Here is a 23,610-nt window from a genome sequence, read left to right on the forward strand (position 1 = left end):
AAGGCGTTATCTTACATGAACCTCCATACCGTTTTGATACCCGGAAAATACGGTGGTTAATAACGATGCAAAATTATTAACCAGTATGCATTTTATATTCAAATTTGCTCAATTGCCCCCAATGAGACTCCCACACACACCCTCGTACTGGATCCAGTCCAGAGTCGCACCTTGCTGTTTGTTCCTCTCTTTAGTCTTTTTTTGATCCAGAACAGCCTTTCTCGACCCTCACCCCCTTTTCTATTTTTTTGAGACATTCATACATTTGAATAGTTCAGGCCGGTTGTCTTTGAGAATATCCCATAATCTTGATTTAATTCCTCCCATCGTGATTAGATAAAGGTTGAGTCTTGGGCAGAACACACTTAAGTAATGTGCTGCACTTGTATCACATCAGGAGGCACAGAATGCCAGTTGGTCCCATTGTTGGTATTAAAAAAAACAAAATTCAACCGAGTCCATTTTAAAGAATCTTACGGGCTATCGTCAGTGATTCACGAATCATCCCATTTAGCAGACAGGAGACCTGAGGAGCTGTATAAAAAAAAAAGACGGAGATAGAAGGGAGCCGGTCAAGGAAGTGACACTAGCAAAAAGTTGTGGCAAAGTCACTGTCCTTCAGGGGACGGCAGGGGTCTTTCGAGCAGGTTACCCCGCTAGTGCTGACCAGGTGACTGGTTTAAGATTCCATTCCTGGGAGAGGCGGAAACTGTAATTAAGTCTCCGTTTGGTGATGTGAGGCTTAGCGTACATGCTCCATTTGGGGCCAGTTGTCCTGTTTTTAACATTGATAAGTGAAGCTTGATCCCTTGGTAAACATCACGTCTGCCCTGTTTTGCCAACGAGTGGTACCCTTTTCCATTTGTAATTAATAGTCTCTCTGGGGTGAGTCGATGACCATGTTCATCAACTTTTCCATTCAGTGGTTTTAGCACCATTCTTGCCTGAATCAGTTATACTGGTGTTGGCACAATAGTGCTTTTTTCCAACTCTATCTTTATCTATTTATTTATTAACTGGCATCCCTCTGTAAATACCAGCTCCCACCCCACCACCCCCTTTTTTGGAGAATCACTATGGATTCATGATTTTTTAAAAATTTTTGTGTTTTATAATGCATTATCACTATTCTTTCTGGTCAATTCTCCCCCCCACCCTACCCCCCAAACACACAGACTTTGAGCAGGGAAGCCTCTACACGCCAACCCCTGTGTTTTGGATACCAGTCCAATTTCTTTGAGCCCTTTCTCCCTTTCTGACACATTAAGATGTTCCAGGCTCCCCCTCTACTTTCCCTGCTTTAGCCTTTTCTCCCGGGAACCCAGCTGAGTGTCCCACAATTCAACTCACTTCTGACACTTCCCAGAGATAGCGTCAGGTTCTATAGGTTAAGGGCTCAGTCCCATAAGATTGACCCCCCCCACACACCCTCACTTCAGACACCAGGTTGTTACCTGTGCTTCTGACAAGCTATAAATTGGGGGTTCCAAGGACCCCCCTCCTTGGGTTTAGGGCATCAGTTGTAAGTCCAGGTTGTTACCTGTGCTTCTGACAGACTGGGTATACATCAGCGGTTCTCGCCTGTTTGGGTTCCATTAAGTTGCTAGAGCGGCTCACAGAACTCAGATAAACATATTACTTGCTAGATTACCAGTTTATTATGAAAAGATGCAACTCAGGAACAGCCAGATGGAAGAGATGCACAGAGCAAGGTATGGGGGAGGGGGAGGAGCTTCCATGCTCTTTCCAAGGACACCACCCTCCCAACACCTTCACATGTTCTCCAACCTGGAAGCTCACAGAACCGCCGTCCTTTGGGTTTTTACGGAGGCTTCATTACATATGTAGTCATGATTAATTAAATCATTGGCCATTGGTGATTGATTCAAGCTCCAGGCCCTCTGCCCTTTGGTGTGGGGGTGGTTGGGACTGAAAGTTCCACCTCTGCAATCAGCTGGTGGTGTCCTTGGCAACCAGCCCCCATTCTTAAGTGAGGGCCCAAAGTCACACATTAGCATAACAAGGACACCTTTATCACTCTCAACACTTAGGAAATTCTAAGGGTTTTAGGAGCTCTGTGCTAGGAATTGGAGGACAGGAGAAGACCAAAAATATATTTCTCATTATAAATCACAATATCACAGCATGTTTCAAAAACTCAGGGTTAGGGCAGATTACACAGATTACAGTTTAAGGTCTGAACACAGATTACGTGTTCAAATCCTGACCCAACCCTTATGAGCTGAAAACATTGGGCAAGTCTCCTTCCTGTCTCCAGCCTCGTTTTGCTCATCTGTAAAATGGGGATAATAAAAGCATTTGCCCGTGAGGTTGCTGTGGAGATAAAATAATTTACTTTATGCAAAGCACCAAGCACAGAACATCCAGAGAACAAAGCTCCGATACAGGCGTACATTGGAGATATTGCAGGTTCCGTCCCTGACCACTGTAATAAAGCGAGAATTGCTGTAAAGTGAGCCGTAATCATTCTGCTGGTGGAGGGTCTTGCCTTCAACTTGTAAAAAACACAACATCTGTGAAGCACAATAAAGTGAAACGCAATAGACCCATCCACCTGTACAGTTGGTAGGGTTGTAGGTGACACAGTTGCCGAGATGAGATTCTGCACCCTTATTTACAGGTGGGGGAACTGAGGCCTCGACAGGGAAAGTTGCCCCAAATCACACATCAGGTTATTGGATGAAACAAGACTAGCACGTGGGTCAAACTAATTAATTAATTGGGATGCTGATTCAGCAGAACAGCAGCATTTTAAACACATGCAGATGGTGAAAACAGAGTGTACAGGGGTTTCCTGCAGTTCTGTGTTTAACCACTCGATGGCACTCCTCCCCTGCATATGAACAAAGTCAGGAAATGGGAAAAAATTTAAGTTTAGGAATAGAGAATTTTCTATTTCTTCCCTTAGATCCAGCAAAAAAAAAAATCTAACAAAGAGTTACATACACCGCAGTCACTTAATATATAATTGAGTCGGAAAATAAGGTTCAGATCTGTTACATACAGAGAAACCAACTCGTGTTGGTTAAGAACACTAGGTGCTGCGTGTAGGTCCCAGCTCCCCATTTACGAGCTTTCTGCATTCATGCCTGTTTCCTCCTCTGTAAAATGGCAATAATAATAATAATTACCTCTGAGGGTTGTCTTTGGAAGGATTAAATAAGTTAATATGAGTAAAGCAGTTTTTAAAAAGTGCCTGGCCCATTTGAGCCCTCTATAGGTGTCCACAATTATTTATTTCTTAAAACAACTTTGTTGAAACCATCACCACTATCAAGATAGTGGACACGTGTCATCCCCCAAAGTTTCCTCATGACCTTTTGCAAACTTTCCCCGGTCCTCGTTCTCAGGCAATCACCAATCTGTTTCCTGTCCCTACAGATTAATTTGGATGTTCTAGAATTTTATGTAAATGAAATCTTAACAGCATGGGGTCTTTTTGATCTGGCTTCTTTTACTCAGCATGCTTATTTTAGATTCATCCATGATGTTGTGTGTGAGTTTCATCTCTTCTGGTTGCTGTGTAGTATTTCATTATCAGAGTACACGACTTGTTCATTTACCTCTGGATGGACGGTTGGATTGCTTGCATTTTGGGGATGTTAGAAATAAAGCTGCTATGAACATTGTTGTACAAGTCTTCGTAATGACATATACGAAGTGTGATCAAAAGACACTGTGAATGTTTAAATAAAAAAACTTTATTGCAGTAAAAGTCACATTGCCATTAATCCCCCTCAAAATACGCCCCCTCGCTTCGAACACACTTATCCCATCGTTTTTGCCACTTCCTGAAGCGGTTCTGGAAGTCCTCTTTCCTGAGTGTCTTTAGTTGCGCTGTTGTGGCTGCCTCAATGTCCTGAATCCGTTCTAAATGTTTACCTTTCATGGTCATTTTGACTTTCGGGATGAGCCAGAAGTCGCACGGTGCCAGATCTGGTGAATAAGGTGGATGAGGACACGCCGTAATGTTTTTATTTGACAGAAAATGCCATATACCAGAAGCAATGTGTGACACAGAGCTTTACCATTGTGATCAGGAAATATGGTGAATGCTGCTGCCGAGTGCCATCCAACGGGAAGGCAGGGATCTTCAATATGGGAAGTGGCACATCCAACCTGAGTAACAGTGTGTGACAAGCTTCAACTTATTTGGTGCCATCAGTTGGGTGTGAGCTACAGTTGAGAGAGAGTGTGTTTTAAAGTGTGCCGTAAATCACACTCCATCATGACAATGCTCCGTGTCACACATCGCTTCTGGTATGGCAATTTCTGTCAAATAAAAACATTATGGTGTGTCCTCATCCACCTCATTCACCGAATCTGGCACTGTGCGACTTCTGGCTCTTCCCCAAAGTCAAAATGATTCAGGACATCGAGGCAGCCACGACAGCGCAACTAAAGACACTCATGAAAGAGGACTTCCAGAACTGCTTCAGAAAGTGGCAGGAACGATGGAATAAGTGTGTTTGAAGTGAGGGGGAGTGTTTTGAAGGGGATTAATGGCAATGTGTCTTTTACTGTATATATTTTTTTAATTTAAACTTTCACTGTATTGTTTGATCATAACTCGCACTTTCATTCCCTGGAGTAAGTACCTAAGAGTGGATGGTAGGAAACTGCCGAACTATACGCTCCCACCTGCAGTGTGTGTGGATTTTAGTTGCTTCGTATTCTCTCCAGCAGTGGGTAATGGCCAGTTTTTTTAACATTCTAATAGGTGATAGTGGTCTCATTGTGGTTTTAAGTTGTATTTCCCTAGTCAGAATTATTTGCTCATTTGCTATCAGTGTGTCTTCTTTACCGAAGTGTCTCTTCAAATCTTAAGCCAATTAAAAAAACGTTTTTGGTTTTTTGTTTTACTGTTGAGTTTTGAAAATACTATACATATTATGAATGCAAGTCTTTATCAGTTATATGTTTGGCACGTATATTCTATTCTGTAGCTGGTCTTTTCCTTCTCTAATGTGTTTTGAAGAGCCATTCTTAATTTTGATGAGTCCAATTTCTCAATTTTTTTCTTTTATTTATTGTGTTTTGGATATCATATCTAAATCTTTGCCTAACACAAAGTACTCTTGGCCTAACAAGGAATTTCTCTTATGTTTCCTTCTAGAATCTATAGTTTTAGACTTACATTTAGGTTTATGACGCATTTGGAGTTAATTTTCATATGTAATTTTTTCTGTATGATGCAAAGTATGGGTTGGGATTCATTTTTTATATGGACGTCCAGTTGTTCCAGCACCATTTTTTGAACTGACTATTCTTTCTCCACAGAAATAACTTTGCACCTTTGTTGAAAATCAGTTGACCATGAATATGCAGGTATGTTTCTGGATTTTTTGTTCTGTTTCATTTGTCTTTGCTTATACGATAGCCAGTACCACACGGGTTTTATAATAAATCTCAAAGTCATAAGGTCTAAATCCTATCACTTTATTTTTCTTTTCAAAGTTGTTTTTTGGCTATTTTAGGTCCTTTGAAGTTCCATATGAATTTTAGAGTCACTTTATTGATTTCTACCCCCAAAACGCCTGCTGGGATTTTGAGTGGGTTAACCTTCAGTGTGGGGAGAACTGCCATCTTGACAGTATTGAGCCTTCCAATTCACATACATGATACATCTCTCTAGTTAGGTCCTTTTCAATTTCTCTCAGCTATTATAGTTATTATTTTTCTGTTTCATTTTGGATACTTTCTATTGCTACGTGTTAAATGTCTTCAATCTCGCTAATCTTTTCTTCCGCAATGTCAAATCTGCCTTGTTATGGCCTGAATGTGTGTCTGCCCGCCCCTCCCCACCCCCCGTCCCATCCCCAAATGCTTATGTTGAAGCCTTGACCTGCAACATGACGGCATTAGGAGGTGGGCCTTTGTGAGGTGATGAGACTTAGATGGGGTCCTGAAGGTCTCATGTAAGGATCAGTGCCCTTATGAGACACCAGAGAGCTTGCTCTCTCGTCACATGAGGAAAAGGCATGTGAGGACATAAAAGGTGGCTGACTGTAGCCAGCAAGAGAGCCCTCACCAGAACCCAACCATGCTGTCACCCTGATCTGGGACTGCCAGCCTCCAGAACTGAGAGAAATGGATTTCTGTTGTTTATAATAGGCCACCCAGTCTGTGGTACTTTGTAATGCAGCCTGGGCTGGCCGAGACATGCCTCTAATCCCATTTTGTGTAGTTTTCATCTCTGCAAGTTCAATTCAGCTGTGCTTTTTTGTTTGTTTATTTTTTATCTTCCATGTCTCCACTTGACATGTCCAATCTTTCCTCTAGCTTCCTGAACATATAGAATGCAGTTATAATAACTTTGTAGATGTTCTTGTCTACTAATTCTATTGTCTGTGCCATTTCTGGTTTGGTTTCAATTGTTTGATCCCCCTCCCCATTATGAGTCGTATTTATCGGCTCTTTTCATGCCTGATAATTTTTTATTGGATGCCACACGTGAATTTTACCTATCGAGTGCTGAAAATTTTTGTGTTTTTACAAATGTTCTTGACCATTTTTTCTGGGACGCAGCTGATTGACTGGAAACATTTTTATCTTTTGGGATCTTGCTTTTCAGCTTTGTTGAGTAGGACCAGAGTGGTGTTAAGTCTGGGGTAATGTTGCCCTAATCCTTAGGCAAAACCCTTCGGGTATTTGACTTGGTGCTACACAAATTATGAAATTCTGCACCGTGGTTGGCGGGATGGGGCGCTATTCCCAGACTCCAGGGAGCTCTGGGGATTGTTCCTGCTAACCCTACTGGGTGGTTCTTTCCTCAGCCTGGGGTTGCTTCCTCACAGGCGAGCACTGATCATGCTCAGCTGAAGACCGAGGGACCGGTCTGCAAGTGTCCAGAGCTCTCTCGGTAGTCCTCTCCTCTTCCCTCTCTGTCCTTCAGACTCTGGCCACATTGGCGTCCCCCCTTCCCAGCTCTGTCTCCCTAACTCAGGAAGTGCCCTCTCCCTGCACCATGGCCTGGAAACTTTGTCCCCATGGTGAGCTGGGGCGATCGTAGGCCTCACCTCATTTGTTTCCCATCTCTTAGGGGTGACTGTCCTTCACGGTCTGATGTCCAGTATCTTGAAAGTCATTGTTTTATTTTGGGGGGTTGTTTCAGACAGGAGAGTACAGACAATCCCTATTATCCCATCTTGACCAGAAGTGGAAGTCCTATTAGGTCACATATATATGTATGTATTCTGTATATTATGTGTAACATATAGAGTACTATGTGTTACTATATATAACATATATGCTAAGTATGCTGGGGGTGCCAAAAAATATATACACATGACTTGTATTCATCTTTTGTTATTGGTGTATATTATTACAATTTTAATACAGTTTTTTCCTTTCTTACAATGTGTATGCATTTTTTGGCACCTTCTATATACTAAAATTAAAAAATATATACATATCATTCTGAAAAGCTTCATCAAAAAGTAAGTTTCCCTCTATGCCCCGCATTCCACCCCCACCCTCACCCAAAGGTAATCACTGCACTGGTTCCTGTGTATCCTTCCGGAAGTATTTGTGTGTACAGTCGGCCCTCTATCCACCAGGTTCCATATTCGAGATTCCACCAACCACAGATGGCAACTTTTTGGAAAAAAAAAGATATTCCGTTATTGCTGACGTGTACTATATAGTTAGGCCTGTGATGGCTCGTGTGTGCCAATTTTTCTTTCTTGTCATGATTCCCTAAACAATACAGTATAACAACTACGTAGATAGCATTTGCATTGTATTAGGTGTTACAAGTAATCTAGAGATGATTTAAAGTACATGGGAGGGAAACATTCCAAGTGATGAAACGTAACGCCATACGACCAAGATTGCTCTACCCAGCAAGGCTGTCATTTACAATTGAAGGACAGATGAGGGGCTTCCCAGACAAAAATACCTGAAGGAGTTCATCACCACCAATCCAATATTACAGGGAATCTCAGAGGAACTTCTTTAAGATGGGAGGGGGGTTAAGGACGGGTGAAAGGGGAAGGGATTAAGAAGAACAAATGGGTTGTTACACAGTAGTCGTGGGGATGTAGGTTATAGCATAAGGGATAGAGTCAGTGATATTGTAATAACCAGGTATGGTGCCAGATGGGTGCTAGACCTAGCAGGGCGATAGATGGGAGTGGGGTTGGGGGCAGGGTGATAAAGGTGAAGCCATTAAGAAATACAAATTGATAGTTAATACAGTATGGGGAATATAATCAACAATGTTGTAAAGATCATGTAAGGTGCCAGACGGGCACTGGACGTATCAGGGGGATCACATCACAGACTGTGTAGATGCCTGACCAATGCACTACACACCTGAAGAGCTGAGGTAGAATAATATCGAATGTCAACTATAACTAAATACCTAGGTACATATAGTCATGGGGTGTGACTATAGGGAACATAGGGAAGACAGTCGACAGTACTGCAACAGCTATGTACGATGTCAGGGGTAGCAGATTGGGGGGTGGGTTATCACTTTATGGGGGGTTTAAATGTCTTGACTATTACATTGCTTTGTACACCTGAAACTAATAAAAAAGTTTAAAAATAAAGTACATGGGAGGATGTGCGTAGGTTATATGCAAATTACGCCATTATATGTAAGGTATTTGAGCATCTGAGCATTTTGGTATCTGTGGGGGGGGGTCCTAGAACCAATCGCCTGTGCACATCGAGGGACAACTGTATAGTTGCGATACATACAAGCTGCCTAAGTGGTGTCATTCTGTATAAACTGTTCTGTATCTTGTTTTCTTCAGTCACGTCTTAGAAATGTTTTCTTACTAGCAAGTACAGATCTAACTTCTTCTTACGTTGCAGGGCATTGAATGGCTGTGCTGTCCTTTATTTAGCCATCCTGTGCTCAGGGACATCTGCTTGGCTCCACTTTTTGTTCACTGCTGCAGTCAGTATGACAGTGAACACACACATGCATGCATTTTAGCACACATGTATGTATGTATCTGAAGGGAGATTTCCAGAAGCATTGCTAGGTCATTGGATACCAGCCACAGAGAGCGCTAAGCACCAAAAAGAGAGCTTCTGAAATTAAAAAAAAAAAAAAAAACTTGATTGTAAAATACACTTTTTGGTTTTCAATGACACAAACCAGCATGGGCGCTGAATAGAAAGCAGCTGCTTTGTGGATTTTCTCTCTCTTTCCTGCATGTGTCCGTTTTGCTGGGTTTCTGAGCACTGCTTGGAGTCACAAATTTTGGCTGCCAAGAAGGCCCAGGTGAAAGGTTCCTGCCTACCCACAGGGGGCACCCAAGGAATGCCCGCTGACTTGATGAGTAGATTCCATCGCTGCCCAAAGTTCTGTCAGACAGCGCTGCTGCAGCCATCACCTGACAGTCTCCAGGCCTTTCTTGTGTGGACTGATGGGTTTCTCATTAAGTTCATGGGCAGAGGTGGAGCCGTCCCTTCACAGCCATGGAAGTCAGGCAGCCGTCTCTGAACAGCAGAGTCCAGGCAGAGACTGCGATAAAATAGAGGCAGTGCAGTGCTGAGCCCGGAGCCTCCAAAGTCTGGGAGGCAGAGCTGGGTGGAGCTTTGGGAACTCCCCTCTAGGGGTCAGTCAAGTCTCCCGTCTCCCCAGCCTCCCCTACTCCACTTCCCACAGAGATTTCAGAAAGAGGATGCATTTTCCAGAAGCATGGTTTAGGAGATTGGGAAAAAAAAGTCTTTCAGTGGTGGACGAGGGATCTTTAAGCAGTGATGTACCTGGTATATTTGACACCCAGAGTGGATAATTCTTTTAACACACTCCTCCTCTATACAACATTTCCAGAATAATTACGTTCCTGGTTAGTTTTTTAGTTTTGATACAATTGACAAATACAAAGATTACATGCTCAAAAGGCCATACTTTCCACTTCCTAAATTTTCAGAAGTTGAGTCCTTGAGTCTTCTGGACTGAGTCATCAGGTTTTACTGTTCCTGTTTGGTTGAGCTGTGGACAACTGTTCCCAATTTATCTTTCTCATTCAATGGCATCTGAAGTTCTATCACTTCATTCATTCATCTCTCCATCCATCCATCCATCCATCCATCCATCCATCCATCCATCCACCCAGGTTTTCATTCATTCAGTAAACCCAGTTTTGTGTACCTACTATGTTCCAAGTCCTCCGCTAAGAACTGTGGGTATAATAATGAGCAAAATCACACGAGGTCCTTTCCCTCGTAGACCCTACTTCAGGGCCGTATCACTCCAGGTAGGAATGGACCAGCCTCCCCCAGGGGCTGGTGAGAAATGCCAGTCCCAGCCCTACTCAGTCAGAATCTGCATTTCCGCACACTCCCCAGGTCATCTGAAGCCAAACTGACACGTGTGAGGCACAGATCACATCAGGGCTGGATGGGCACTTAAGTCTGGGTGAGACAGAATATCGTTTTTTAAGACTTAAATGTATCATAAATGAAGGAGACCTTGGGAAAAGCAGTGGTTTAGGAGATGCTCCAACTTGCCGCTTCAGCCCTGAGTCTCTTCACATTTTGGACACTCCACAGCACCGTGCTTTTGGCTGGCTGTCTTATCACCCAGCATTCTTTTATACTGCTCACTATGGAGGACTGAATAATTGCCCCCCGAAGATGTCCACATCCTAACACCCGGAACGTGTGGGATGTTGGCCTTACGTGGCCAAGGGGACTTGCAGATGTGATTAAGTTACAGATCTCCAGGCAGGGAGATTATCCTGGGTGATCTGGGGGGGTCCCATGTGATCAGAAGGGTCCTTTAAAAGGGAGGCAGGAGGCTCAGAGGGGAGAAAAGATGCTGGGTTTGAAGATGGAGGACGGGGCCTCGAGCCAAAGCATGTAGGCAGCCTCTGGAAGCTGGAAAGGCAAGGAGACGGATTCTCCTCCAGAAGGAACTAGTCCTGCCCACACCTTGATTTGAGCCCTTTAAGGCTCTTTTGAGAATAAGTTTGTGTTGAGAATAAGTTTGAAGCCACTAACTTTGTGGTGCTTTGTGACAGCAGCCACAGGACCCTTACTAAACCCACAGCACACGACTCCAGATTTCACAGGATGCCTTGTGCTTATTATCACAATCAAACCGTATCTCTCATCATCAGTCTCACTTTAGAAAATGTGGACATGGAGCCTGGCTTTTGCAGTTCCTGGCTAGGTGACCTTCATTTGTGAAGCGGGGAGCGGGCGGACTAACTCGGGGCTTCCACTGAGCTCCGTGGAACCCAGGACTCACAGAGAAGGGCCCCCGCCACCTGTGCGCCCTCCAGCCCCAGTGCCCAGGGTACTTTGTAACACGTGCCCTGCCTCTGTGGGAGGGTTTATTTGAAGACAGCCTCCCACATCAGAGAACATGTCGGAAAACCACTGCATTTTAAAAACTGTTTATAATGTTGGGGAAAAAATAGAAACCCAACTTCACTGAGCTGTCCTCTGAGTTCCCTGCCAGCCCCATTGGAAGTACATCCAGGATTTTTATGTGGCTCTCCTTTCCCCCATGGGAAACAGTGCGTTACCCTAGCCATTTCCGGAGAGCCACTGTGTACCCTCGGCAAGCAGATTCACCTCTCTGAGCCTCAGTTTGCCTGTCTGTGAAATGAAGGAGCAAATAATGCCCACCTCCCAGTGGTAGCGAAGGATAAAATGAAAGGCTGTGGCAAAGTGTGGTATAAGAACGCTATCAATAGCAATTGTTGAACACCTACTATGTGCTCAAGAACCTTGCTGTGCCCTTATTTGGTTCTCACAGCTCCCATCTCAGGGCGGCACAGTAAGCATCATTTTCCAAGCTGGGAGAGGGGGCAGAGCTGGGACTCCAGGCCACCTCTGCCTGGACAGCACTGACCAGATTTCCCTGTTTTCTTCATCACGGGAGCCCCTCAACCCGTGGTCACTGACCCAGCCACTGACATTTTTGTAAACAGGCTGAAGTGGGAGGACAAGTACTTAACAAGTCTGCGAAGATGGATTCATTAGTATCAAACCTCTCCCCAGCTTTCCACCCGACATAGATTCTATGGGGAAAAAATGCTTGAGTCATATATATGTATGTACGTATACATATGCTTGAGTCTTATGTATATATAAGTATATATACATATATATGTGTGTATATATGTATACATATGAGGTCTGACAATTAAGTTTATGAACTCATCCTAGAAAAAGTGCTGCACACCTCATTGCTGAATATCACTACGGTCACCTTCGAAGTACTCCCCTTGGGAAGCTGTGCACCGACGCCAGCGCCTAGTCCAGCTTTCAAAACAATTTTGGAACTCTTCTTCTGGAATGGCCAGCAGAGCTGTCATCGTATTACCCTCGATGTCCTGAATGTCATCAAAATATCTTCTTTTCAGTATTTCCTTTGTCTTCAGGGAAAGAAAGAAGTCATTGGGGGCCAGATCAGGTGGGTACGGAGGGTGTTCCAATACAGTTATTTGTTTACTGGCTAAACACTCTCTCACAGACAGTGCCATGTGAGCTGGTACATTGTCGTGATGCAAGAGCCATGAATTGTTGGCAAAAAGTTCAGGACATCTAACTTCTTCACGCAGCCTTTTCAGCATTTCCAAGTAGTAAACTTGGTTAAGTGTTTGTCCAGTTGGTACAAATTCATACTGAATAATACCTCTGATGTCAAAAAAGGTTAGCAACATCGTTGCAACAAGTTCGCAAACTTAATTGTGTGTGTGTGTGTGTGTGTGTGCATATGCATGTGTGTGTATGTATACACTATATATGGCAAATATATATATATATAGTTTGGGCAAAAAAGGTGCATTGTAATAAATCTAACTGAAAGTAACCTCACAGGGTGCTGTGATCATAAATTTCTAGCTGGGCAGGTCATGGTGGGTAGTCACGCCCCAGGCCTATAACTTCTTTAGTAAAAGGCTTCTCTTTGCCTTAAGCCAGCCCTGTCCATTGTTTCTGTGCATCTAGGTTCACACACCTTTGAGATGCCACAGTAATCCTCTTTTTCAGACCCCTCTTAAGCTTTACCACCCTCAAGAAAGCACATAACCTTAACTGTCCTTAGTCCGACCCCCGCCCTGCTTTCTCCCACCTCCATGTAATCTTCCTCGCCTTCCCGCCTTAATTCCAAATGTCAGAAGAACCGGCAAAACTGTCATTCTCCAGAGCATTGCATATCTTGCTTCCCAGCAATGACGTCAGTTTGGCGCATAAAATCTTATAAAAATTCTCTCTAGGTCTGGACATTTCTTATGTTGACAGTAGTATTATATATGCAAAGTCAAAAATGAGGACTCCGAGATCCATTCTTTTCTGCAAGGAGTCCTGCCTTGCTTAGGAAAATCAAGCCAGAGCCCCAAAGGGCTGAAAGGCAGGCAGGTTAGTTTCTCTGGTGACAGTTTCACTTTGTGGATGGCTGCCTTTCTTTAGGGTTTGTCCTCGCACATTTCCCCAGATCATTCAACAAGTGACCTAGAGCCCAGGTAAGCAAGGCCACAGATGTTTTCGTCCTGCTTCGAGGTGTCCCTTCTGGAAGTCACCATGGGACCTATTTTACCAGTCTCTGGTTTTTTCCTGAGGCCCCACCCCCCTTCCACCGCAGCCCTGTAACTGACGCCAGGCGGGGGGTGAGGGGCCTTGGTGTTCATGTCTGAGCTCCCCACACCTGCAGCGCCGGGCTCCTGACCAAGACAAACAGGCAGGAGCAGCCACCCCTGACTAATGTTCCTCAGTGTCTGAATCAGAAGCCATCGCCAGGGTTCAAGGAAAACCCCGGCTGCTCCCCGCAGGGACCCACAGGCTGGGAAAAGCTTTGGGACAATACCCACACACACAGCAATCTAGTAATACAGTACATATCTAGAGGCCCCAGGAGGGAGAAACCTTCAAGACAATACATATAAAAAATATACATGCGCTTCCATCTAGTAACTTCCAGAAGTTATGCTCAGACATGCCCAGAATGTTTGTGGAAGGGTACTGGTTGCATTTAACATTATGCTAAGGGGAAGAGGCTGGGCTCCGAGGACTGCAGACTACATTCTCCTGGTTATATGGCATCCCCTGGGGACAGAGCGCCCATTAGTGGTCGCTCCGGATGGGGGCAGAGGGAACAGCGCAGAACAACTTCCTGGGTGATGGAAGTGTTCTCATCTTGAATCTGGACGGTGGCAATGGTGCTGTGTGCCTGTCAGAACTCAGGAGCCCGTGTGCTGAGAGGGTGAATTCCGCTGTGTGAAAACTGTCCCTCCATTAACCTGAAAGAGATGCACGTGAGAGGCCATGTAGGGAAGTACTGTTTGTAACAGCAAAAGACATGAAATAACTTAGATGCCCAGTCAGAGAGAATGGCCAAAAGAACAATAGTACCTCCGTGTAAGGAGGACCACGCAGCCACTAAAAGGAAGAGAGTTGTTTGTGTCCAAAGTGAAATGCTGTCCAAGAGCTGTGGTTATGTGGAAAGTGGTGTATGTGGTATTTACCTTTATGTAAAAAAAGATATAGATTCATGTGTGCTTGTACATGCATAGAATAGCTCTGGAAAAATACCAAAATCAGACAATAGTAGTTATAGCCAGGGAGACTGAAAGGAGCTAGGGGTGTTGAGAAATATCTAAATTTTTAAAAAAACTTTTATTTAAGTGTGCTTTTCCAGGCCCCATCAGCTCCAAGTCAAGTAGCTGTTTCAGTCTAGTTGTGGAGGGCGCAGCTCACAGTGGCCCATGTGGGAATCGAACCAGCAACCTTATTGTTAAGAGCATTGCACTCTAACCAATGGAGCTAACCAGCTGCCCTGAGAAAATCTAAGTTTTACTATATACCCTTAGATATTGCTCACATTATTTTTGCCGTGAACATTTAGTGCTTAAAAAGTACCCTGAGTGTTTTTGGTGCATTTCTTCACTGCCTTCAGTATGCTGACACTCCGTACGTGCGATGTCTCACCTTAAAGGATCCTTCCTGCAAGGTGAATGTTGTAGGTACAGAGGGGGTCCAGATCCCACCCTGTTTTCTTATCTCACCCTATAAGGTGGGTGGGTCCAGGCTTTCCTTATAGGATCACTGTGGAGATTAAATAAAGGAGTATATGTAAAGCGTCAGGTCTGAGGATGGCACTTAATATTATTTCCCTCTGCCTTAGTCCTCTCATATCCACTCCATTTTTCAGTTCTGGTTTTAGACAAGTGGGGAGAAAATTCCCACTCACCATCACGTTTCACTAACAAGGATCGTTTGAGGGTCAGATTCTTTTCTTTCCCATTTCAAAAGGGGAGAAAGTGCCCACAAATCAAGCACCCCTCTTGTTCTCTACCTTGAGATTTCATCGCCACTCCCACAAGATGAGGAGGAAGGGAAGTTTCTTGATGGGATGAAAATATTGGTATAGGACAGAGGGTTGAACACTTTTCTGGAATAATAAAATTCTCATTCTCGGTGCCCATTCATTCCTTCAGCGGTCGCCTGGCACTTAGTGGTGAGCCGAATGGACGTATGCCTCGTGCAGCTCCCAATCCCTCCCCACTCTCCTTTATTATGGTCAGACTTTTTATTTTTTAACAGGACTTTATTGGGGAACAGTGTGCACTTCCAGGTCTTTCTCCAAGTCAAGTTGTTGTCCTTTCAGTCTTAGTTGTGGAGGGCGCAGCTCAGCTCCAGATCCGGTTGCCATTGGTAGTTGCAGGGGGCGCAGCCCACCATCCCTTGCGGGAGTCGAGGAGTTGAACCTGCAACCTTGTGGTTGAGAGCCCGCGCTCCAACCAACTGAGCCATCTGGTACTGGCCCATATGGGAATCGAACCGTCAGCTTTCGGTGTTAGGAGCATGGAGCTCCAACCGCCTGAGCCACCGGGCCGGCCCCTATGGTCAGACTTATTGAAGTAGAATTTATATAGAGTAAAATTCGCCCTTTCTAGTGGCGAGTCCTACGGCTTTTGACAAGTACCTTGGTTGTGTAACCCCCATCACAATCAAGACACAGAACGGTACTATCATCCCCAAATTGTCTTGTGCTCCTTGTAGTCAGTCTTCCCCCCACCCCCAGCCCCTGGCAACCACTGACCTGTCTTCTGTCCTTACGGTTCTGCCTTTTCCAGGTCATCTAAATGGAGCCACACACGACGTGGCCTTTTGAGTCTAGCTGCTTCCACTTAGCTGAATGCATTCGAGATGCATCCGTGTTGTTTCGTGTGCCCAGGGTTTATTCTTTTTGGATGCTGAGGAATAGGACATGCTGTGGATGTCCCGCTCTGGGGCCACCTTAGAGACAAAGACAGAAGGAAAACAACTAACCTTGACCACCCTGGCCCTGAGCTGATTGTGTTTCCTGGAGCGGACTACATTACATTTTCTCTTGTGGGCAGAGTTAGGTCTGGAAAGGGAGATACGATGGTTACAGAAAAGTAGATAAATGCCATTCTTTGTACCTCCAACTCTAAGGGCTTTTCCATCCCCCAGGCTTTATGACAACAGTACGAGTCATAGAGGTCCGGCCAGTCCCTCAGAGAAGCTCTGTCCACTTGCTGTGGTGCCTTGGGCCCGTGGACAGAGTTCTGCCCGTGTGGGCTGATGAGAGAGGATGGAGTTTCTTGGAACCACTCAGACCGCCAATTACTGTGGCCCCAAGAGGGCCTGTGGCTTCAGGGCGCTGCCTCCGGCTGCGCCAGCCCCGGTAATCCAGGAATGTTACCAGCCCTATTACCTGCCTGGGTACCGCTACCTCAACTCGTGGAGACCCAGCCTCTTCTACAAGGTCTCCAGCGCCCAGACCTGCCAGGGTGAGGGGGCCACAAGCCACAGTGCCCTGACGCCGCCCACCATCCTGCCCTCGCTCCGTTCCACGCTCTTCTGTCGCTACAACCCCCGCGACTGGGACCAGTGCAACCAGCAGCAGATGCGCGGGGCCGAGGCCTCGCGGCAGTGGGCCGGCCGCGTGCGGGGTGACTGCCTGCGGCTCATGCACGACAAGGAGCAGCTGACGCACCAGATGCAGGAGGGGGCCTGCCGGAACCTGGCCCAGAGGCTGTCGGACATCGGCTTCTGGAAGTCCGAGCTCAGCTACGAGCTGGAGAGGCTTCTGAGCGAGAGCCGGAGCTTGGACACAGTCAAGAAGCGGCTGGAGTGCGCGGCTGACGAGGTGAACTGTCCGCTGCAGGTGAGTGTGGGCCGGGGACGGGCTGGCGGCCGCTGGCATTGCAGCCCAGGCACCTCCCTTCCGTGAAGATCACGGTCGCTCTGAGCTGCGTCACCCTCTCCAATCAGCTTTTTAAGGTAAACAATCAGTTCAGTGTAATCCCAGTCAAATCATGGAATCCCCTTCTCCTTGGGGCTCCATCAAAATGATAAGCGTTTCATGAAGACATTACGAGCACGTATGTGCCTGCGTGTGTGTCACGGTCTCTAGGGGACGTACTTAGAAGGACTGCTTTGCGTTGCCTGGAGCTCTTAATCCCTAACATACTCTGTCATTTACGTGTTTATTTACTTACTGGTTTTCTCCCTATAGTAAAATAAAGGTGCCATGAGGGCAGGGACTTTTGTCGGCTTTGTCACCAGCTGTGAAGTACCAGCAAGTCCAGGCTGGTCCACACCTGCCTGTTAACTAGACCAGTGTCCTCAGTGTCTTCCCAGCCTCACGCAGTGTGTGGCACACAGTAGGCAACTCAATAAATGGAAAATATCTGAACGCGGACATTCACACTTGCTCGGTCTCCTGTCATATCCTGGGCCAGTAAGGACGGCTTTTGGCTGCATGTAAACAGATATTTGACTTACAAAGTCTCAACCCAATAGGAATTTCTTTTTCTGTCGTATTGAGAATTCTAGAGAGAAGCAGGTCAGCTGCTGCAGCCTCCACTTGGTGCGGGAAGGGAGCTGACGACTCTTTTCCTGCTCAGCCATCCTTAGCGTGGAGCTGCAGTCCTGTCTCGCAAAGAGGTTTTGTGTCTCCAATTGCAGCTCCTGCTTGCAGGGAGCGTTTTGATCTTCTCATTTGTGGCAGGTAGACGGGGGTAGGACAGAGGGCAGATGTGCCACCTGTGTCTGTCCGTTTTTGTGGGGAATATCAGTTTTCCACAAGACCCATCATGTGCTTCCAGTTGTAGCCCTTTGGCCAGAACTCACCTGCGCTCCCTGGCTGCAGAGGCAGCTGGATTAGCGAGTGTTTTCCTCTGGGTCCTGGAGTGGACAGGGGGTGAGGAACAGGCCTTACTCGCCTTGTGTTGATGGTCTGCTGCTCTCTGGAGTGTGTGGGGACTCAGAACCTCCTGCAGACATCTGCAGCTATGTCTGCTCCATGTCAGGCGTGGAGGTCCTGCCTCCAGGTCCCCCGGGAGCCTTGGTGCTGGGGGGATCCTACTGTTTCCCTACACCCCCGGGTTTCTGCCCTGGGAGGAGAGTGGGCAGAAATACCACTCAGACCCAGGGCAGCATCTCAAATCTGTGCTCTCCTCTCCCACTGTCTTCTCACTCCCCCAGCCTGCCTGGGAAACCCAGCTCTGCTCATCGCATGTGGCCTCCTGGGACAGCTACAGGGTGGCACAGGGCGCGGACACATCAGTTCTATCTGCTTCATCTCCAGGGCTACCTCCTCAGTCCAGGCGCCTCTCACTGGACAGTGGTGACTGCCTGGCCTCCCCCCCTGCCCCCCCCCCCAGCCCATTTCCCAGACTGCAGCCACAGGGCTGATTTTAAACATTAAACTGGATCTTCCCACTTCCCTGCTAAACCCCGAGTGGCTTCCGAATGCACCCGGTTAACATCTAAATTCCCGGTCCCAGCCACTAGCCCCTCCCGGCCCACCCGGCCCAACACTCCAGCCTCGCTTCCTCCACTCCGGTCCCCGTGGCTTCCTGTCCGCCACTCCTCCTGCCTCGGCCTCTGCACCTGCTGTCCCCTCTTCCTGCCACTTATTCCCATTCATCTCTGCTGCTTCTCATGGTACAGGTCTCGGTCTGTCACCTCCTTAGCGATGTTCTTCCCGAGACCCTGACACCCTTACTCCCCACCTCACAACCCCTTCACCCTGTTTTCATCACAGTCAGAAATGGATGCGTTTCTTTATGTGTTTACTTGTGTGTGTTCTCTCTGCTCCGTGAGAACTCCAGTACAGCAGGGACCATCTGTTTAGCTCATTGCAGTATCCCCAGCACCTTGACCGAGGGAGACACAGAGAAGGGGCTCAGGAAATTGTTGTGGAGTCAGTGAATCCCTCCCTCTCTCTCCCAAGTTCCCGGATGTACTGGCTTCCTGACATCAAGATGTCATGCTCCCCTGTTTCCTTGTCACTCCCGCCGCCCTTTGTGACATCATAGGTTGGTGGCTCAGCCCCCATTCTTGGTTCTGTTGCAGGAGCTCCCTGAGCTGCCATTTTTGTCTTCTGTTCCGCTCTGCTCGTGTCCCCACATGGCTGGGTGGCAGGGTTACCTGAGTCTTGGCCCTAGTCACTTTCCAAAACTCTCCCCCCTTTTAGAGATCTCCAAAAAGGAGTTTTCACACCCAGTTGACCCTTGGATAACTAGTGCGTTAGGGGCCCTGACCCCTGCAGTCAAAAGTCCACGTGTAACTTTTCCCTCTAAAAACTTCACTGCTAACAGCCTGCTACTGACCACGAGCCTGACTGACAACATAAACAGTCGATTAACACATCTTTTGTTGTATGAATTATATACTGTGTTATTACAATAAAGTAAGCTAGAGAAAAGAAAACGTTACTAAAAAAATCATAAAGGAGAGAAAATACATTTCCAGTATTCATTGAAAAAAATCCACTTCTAAATGGAGCCACGCAGTTCTAAGCCACGTTGTTCAAGAGTTAACTGTATATTCATTGATGATATTTATTGACAGTATTCTCAGCGCTTTGCACTTGTCAAGCTGATGTAACCCGCACAGCAAAGCTATGAGATCTGCACCCATATTGCACCCTCTGCAATCATGACATCCAGTCCCCCACCTCTGAGGGAGTGGGGGGGCAGCAGCCCACCGAGATGCACAATGGTGAGGCCACATGAAGCACCCAGGTTTCCCAGGGATGAAACAGATCATGGCCCAGACAGATGTGAAGGCTCAGGGTCTATATACTACTGCAGGGAGAACACACAGTTTCCCACTGCTCCCTACAGGTGACCCTGGAGTGTCTGTACCATAGAGAGAAAAGGATTGGGATCGATCTGGTCCATGACAATGTGGAGAAAAACCTTATCCAGGTAAGGTTCCGCCTGGGTCTGCCCAGGTCCCCGAGGGAGGAGGGAGGGCCAGCTGGTCAGAGAGCTTTCTGAGCTGCCTGTCAGGAACATGTGTCACGCCATGCAAAGTTAGGGCTCAGAAAGCCTGGCTGGGGGCCTAGGTTGCAGTTTAGGTACAGGAAGGGAGGAAGGAAATCATTTGACCCTCAGTCTTTTCATCTCCAAAGTGGGTACCATTATCATAATACCAATAAGTAATAGTAAAAGTTAGTGTTTATTGAGCACCTACTATATGTCTCACTGTACCATTTTGTGTGCTTTATTCAATTTAATGATGAAATAATCTATAAATGAGTACTTGGTACATAGTAGATGCTAGATTTTCTTTTAATCTGGAAGTATATAAAAAGAGAAGAAAGTGGGCAAAGAATGTGGAACCTCCACAATTGACCCTTAGGTATCTGCCCCTGGGATCATGTGGGTTGAGGCAGGAAATGGGCCCCACCCTGACATTCCACCTTGTGGGGTTGAGGGTAGGCAGTGAGAGGTGAGAGGTGGGGACGCTGGCCTGGGAGACAGGCTACTGTGAGATACTGTGAGCTTCTAAGGGGCACCCCTCTTTCTGATCTTTTTCATTGCAGGAGTTAGATTTGTTAAAATGTTGCCAAGAACAGATGAGAAAACTAGCTCAACGAATTGATATCCAAATGCGGTAAGGGCTGCTTTCTCTCCTTCTTGGAGTTTGTTTTGGGTCCCCCAGGTTTGGGGGGGGCAAGCCAGGGGGACCCCCTGGCTCTAGGTGGTGCTTTTGGTGAATGGTGTGCTGGTAAGTGTTTAATAATTCTGTAGGAAAGGAAAAAAAAAAACCCTGGTGTGTAGCATTTGCCGGTTCCAGGGGTATAAATGCTACAGCCAAGCCTGACATATGATCTCAGTGAGTCAGCACATCCCTGGCTGTTCTTGTTTGCAGTGGGGGCCTCGACAAAAGAAATTGGCCTCACCATGGCCCCTCTTCACCTGTGGCTTCCTCATTCAACTTCTGAACCTTGGGAAATGACAGAGAAGGGGTGGCATTAGGCATCCAGGTGAGGGCCGAGGCATCTCCAGAAGGGAGCTGGTGGACGCCTGAGCCAAGAGTCTTCAAAAGGGAGCAGCTTTTAGTTCTTGGAAGATTATGTAACTGATATCCTGACAAGCCAGGAAGCTCCCCCATAATTAAAGAGAGGCTTGAGTTTTACAGCGCTTGGGGCCCACATAAGCCCTTGGCACCCAGCTCTCCCAGAGACAGCCTTTCTGCCTGGGCACTTGCCGAAAACTCTTGCAAGGCACGCTGCTCTGCTGGCCTCTGCATCTGCTCAGATACAGACAGCAAGAGGCAGACTGGCAACCTTGCCAGGGCTGCCCCTTCTCACTGTGTGAGGCATGTGGGCACCTAGATGAAATGCTGAGGGGCCAGACGGCTGGCAGATAGGCTCTGGGGATTAGTGCCCTGGCTTGCTGTACCCCAGAAGCAGCAGTCATACCTCTCCCCCGCCCCCCCCCCCCATCAGCAACCCCTCAACTCCACTGAGACACACTGGGCAGTGTGGAAAAGCCACCGGTACATCAGAGGGCATGGTCAGAGACAGATGAGTCGGGAAGACCCTGGGAGACTTCAGAGGAGGGGCTGTTGGAAATACAGCAGTGGTTGAAGCGACAGTTGAGTGATGAAAGCTGGGTTGAATTCTGTCATTTATGTGCCTCTGCCCTGATTTCTGACAATTCCACCTGCCACGTGGACTATTGCTTGCCTAATATTTGTCTATAAATTAATTCATTTAAAAACACACACACACCTTAAATATTTACTTGTATTTAAACAGGAATGTGTGGGCAGGCGAATGTCTTCATTGTATTTTTCTTGCCTTCTTTTTATGATCATTTATTTTTGGCAAGAGAGAATGGTTTCCTATTTGTGGTTGACATAGGGGTATGACAAAACCCTGTGTTGGGGTGACAGCAGGACTAAAGTTTGGGGAATGAGACAGTTTGAACCAGCAGAGTGAACAAAAGCGCAGACTTGAAATTGGGGAGCTGGACCCTGGATGAGATATTCTGAGACTGGGGTGAGAGAAGGCTGCTTGTGCAACCTCAGGTGGTGAAGGAAGAGGGGGGCGGGTTGGGAGAAGCAGAGAGATGGACGGACACAGGCGCACCAACGGGGAGATGCAGAATGAGCATCAGAGGGAGAGAGAGAGACAGAAAAAGAAAGACATGAAGCGATCAGCAGAGCGAAACGGGACAGGGAGAAGAGGGACAGAGAGAGTCACAGATGTGCCAGCTGAGGTGAGTTAGAGACGGAGAAAATCAGAGATGAAGAGGGACAGATGAACAGAAAGAGGAAAAGAGAGAGGCAGATGCTGGGATAGACACAGGGGAAGCCGCTGAGGCAGAGGGCGGGAGGGAGCGGGAGCAGGTGGAGGGGACAGTCCCCTTCGTGGGGACCACAGGCCGAGCACCCTGGGTATAGGTGCTCTTGTCAGAGGATGCCTGTCACCTTGCTGGAAGGCAGCTCCTGCAGTTGGGGCAGCCTAATTAACCTAGACCTGGCCAGAGCCTCCTTAGCGGGCAGAACTCAGTGTGTCCTGGGCCCCTTGGGGAGGCCGACCCGCTCAGGTGGCCGCCCTGGCATGAGCATGCCTGCACTGTTGACTCGTGGTTTTCTGGGTGAGGCCTGAGGCCTCCATCTGGGCCGGACCATGTCCTCACCTCACCAGGTGCCCTAACAATGCAGAAAAAGCTTCCTACCTGGGCAGGAGCCAAGTTCCGGCTTTCCTGGGTGGGCCGACAGCCTGGAGAGCCTTGGGACTGGCCGGGCTCTCCGTCATGGGCCGCGGAAGGGAGACAGGGGCTGCGCTCTCTGTCCTCAGGTGTCTTTAGCAACAGCCAGGAGGCTGGACTAGCTGACCGGGAGTTCTGAGCCCCCAGGTTCCCCTCTAATGCTCTGGCATGTTTCTTTTCTGCATTCTGGTCTTTCTTCACTTTCCAGCTCATTAGGCAAGACAGAGCCCCATGTCTTCATGGCTCTGCCAGTTCAAAGGCCCCAAGGGTCCCAGGATGGTTCCTCCTGCCCCAGCATGACCCCCTGAGTATCCTGATAGGTGGGGGCCACCGTCAGGATTTAATTTCCTTGCTCTTGGCCTGCTTGAAACCCCTCACCGGCTCCCAGTATCCACAGCAGAAAAAGAAAGTGGCAAAAAGATAGAGACAGACAGGTGGGGCGGGGGGGGGAGGGAGAGTGGGGAGACATGCCCTAAGACAGAGAGAAACCAAGAAAGATGAGGCAGGAAGAGAGAAAGACAGAGAGAAAGGGAGAAAGAAAGAGCAAATGAGAGTGTGCAGAAGGGGAAAGAGAGAGACCAGTGTGAGAGGCATCATTCACTTTAGTTGCTGGCTGGACATCAACTCTCTT

The 23,610-nt window shown here is 47.1% G+C and overlaps 1 protein-coding gene across 4 annotated transcripts in view; it reads left to right on the forward strand.

Annotated features, from left to right (window-relative positions):
- TEKT5 (tektin 5) overlaps window positions 1–23,610 on the forward strand; it is a 52,187-nt gene that overhangs the window by 316 nt on the left and 28,261 nt on the right. The window contains exons 2-6 of one of the 4 annotated variants that reach the window (XM_074322577.1): window positions 5,302–5,349; window positions 12,163–12,409; window positions 16,071–17,128; window positions 20,097–20,180; window positions 20,801–20,871. In XM_074322577.1, coding sequence (XP_074178678.1) covers window positions 16,553–17,128; window positions 20,097–20,180; window positions 20,801–20,871 — 731 coding nt within the window. In that variant the 5' untranslated portion in view covers window positions 5,302–5,349; window positions 12,163–12,409; window positions 16,071–16,552. The remainder of the gene's footprint in view (window positions 1–5,301; window positions 5,350–12,162; window positions 12,410–16,070; window positions 17,129–20,096; window positions 20,181–20,800; window positions 20,872–23,610) is intronic. The other 3 variants (XM_074322578.1, XM_074322576.1, XM_074322575.1) reach the window with 3 other exon arrangements.

Source organism: Rhinolophus sinicus, linkage group LG18 (genome assembly GCF_036562045.2).
Source record: "Rhinolophus sinicus isolate RSC01 linkage group LG18, ASM3656204v1, whole genome shotgun sequence".
In the NCBI taxonomy this organism is placed as follows: Eukaryota; Metazoa; Chordata; class Mammalia; order Chiroptera; family Rhinolophidae; genus Rhinolophus; species Rhinolophus sinicus.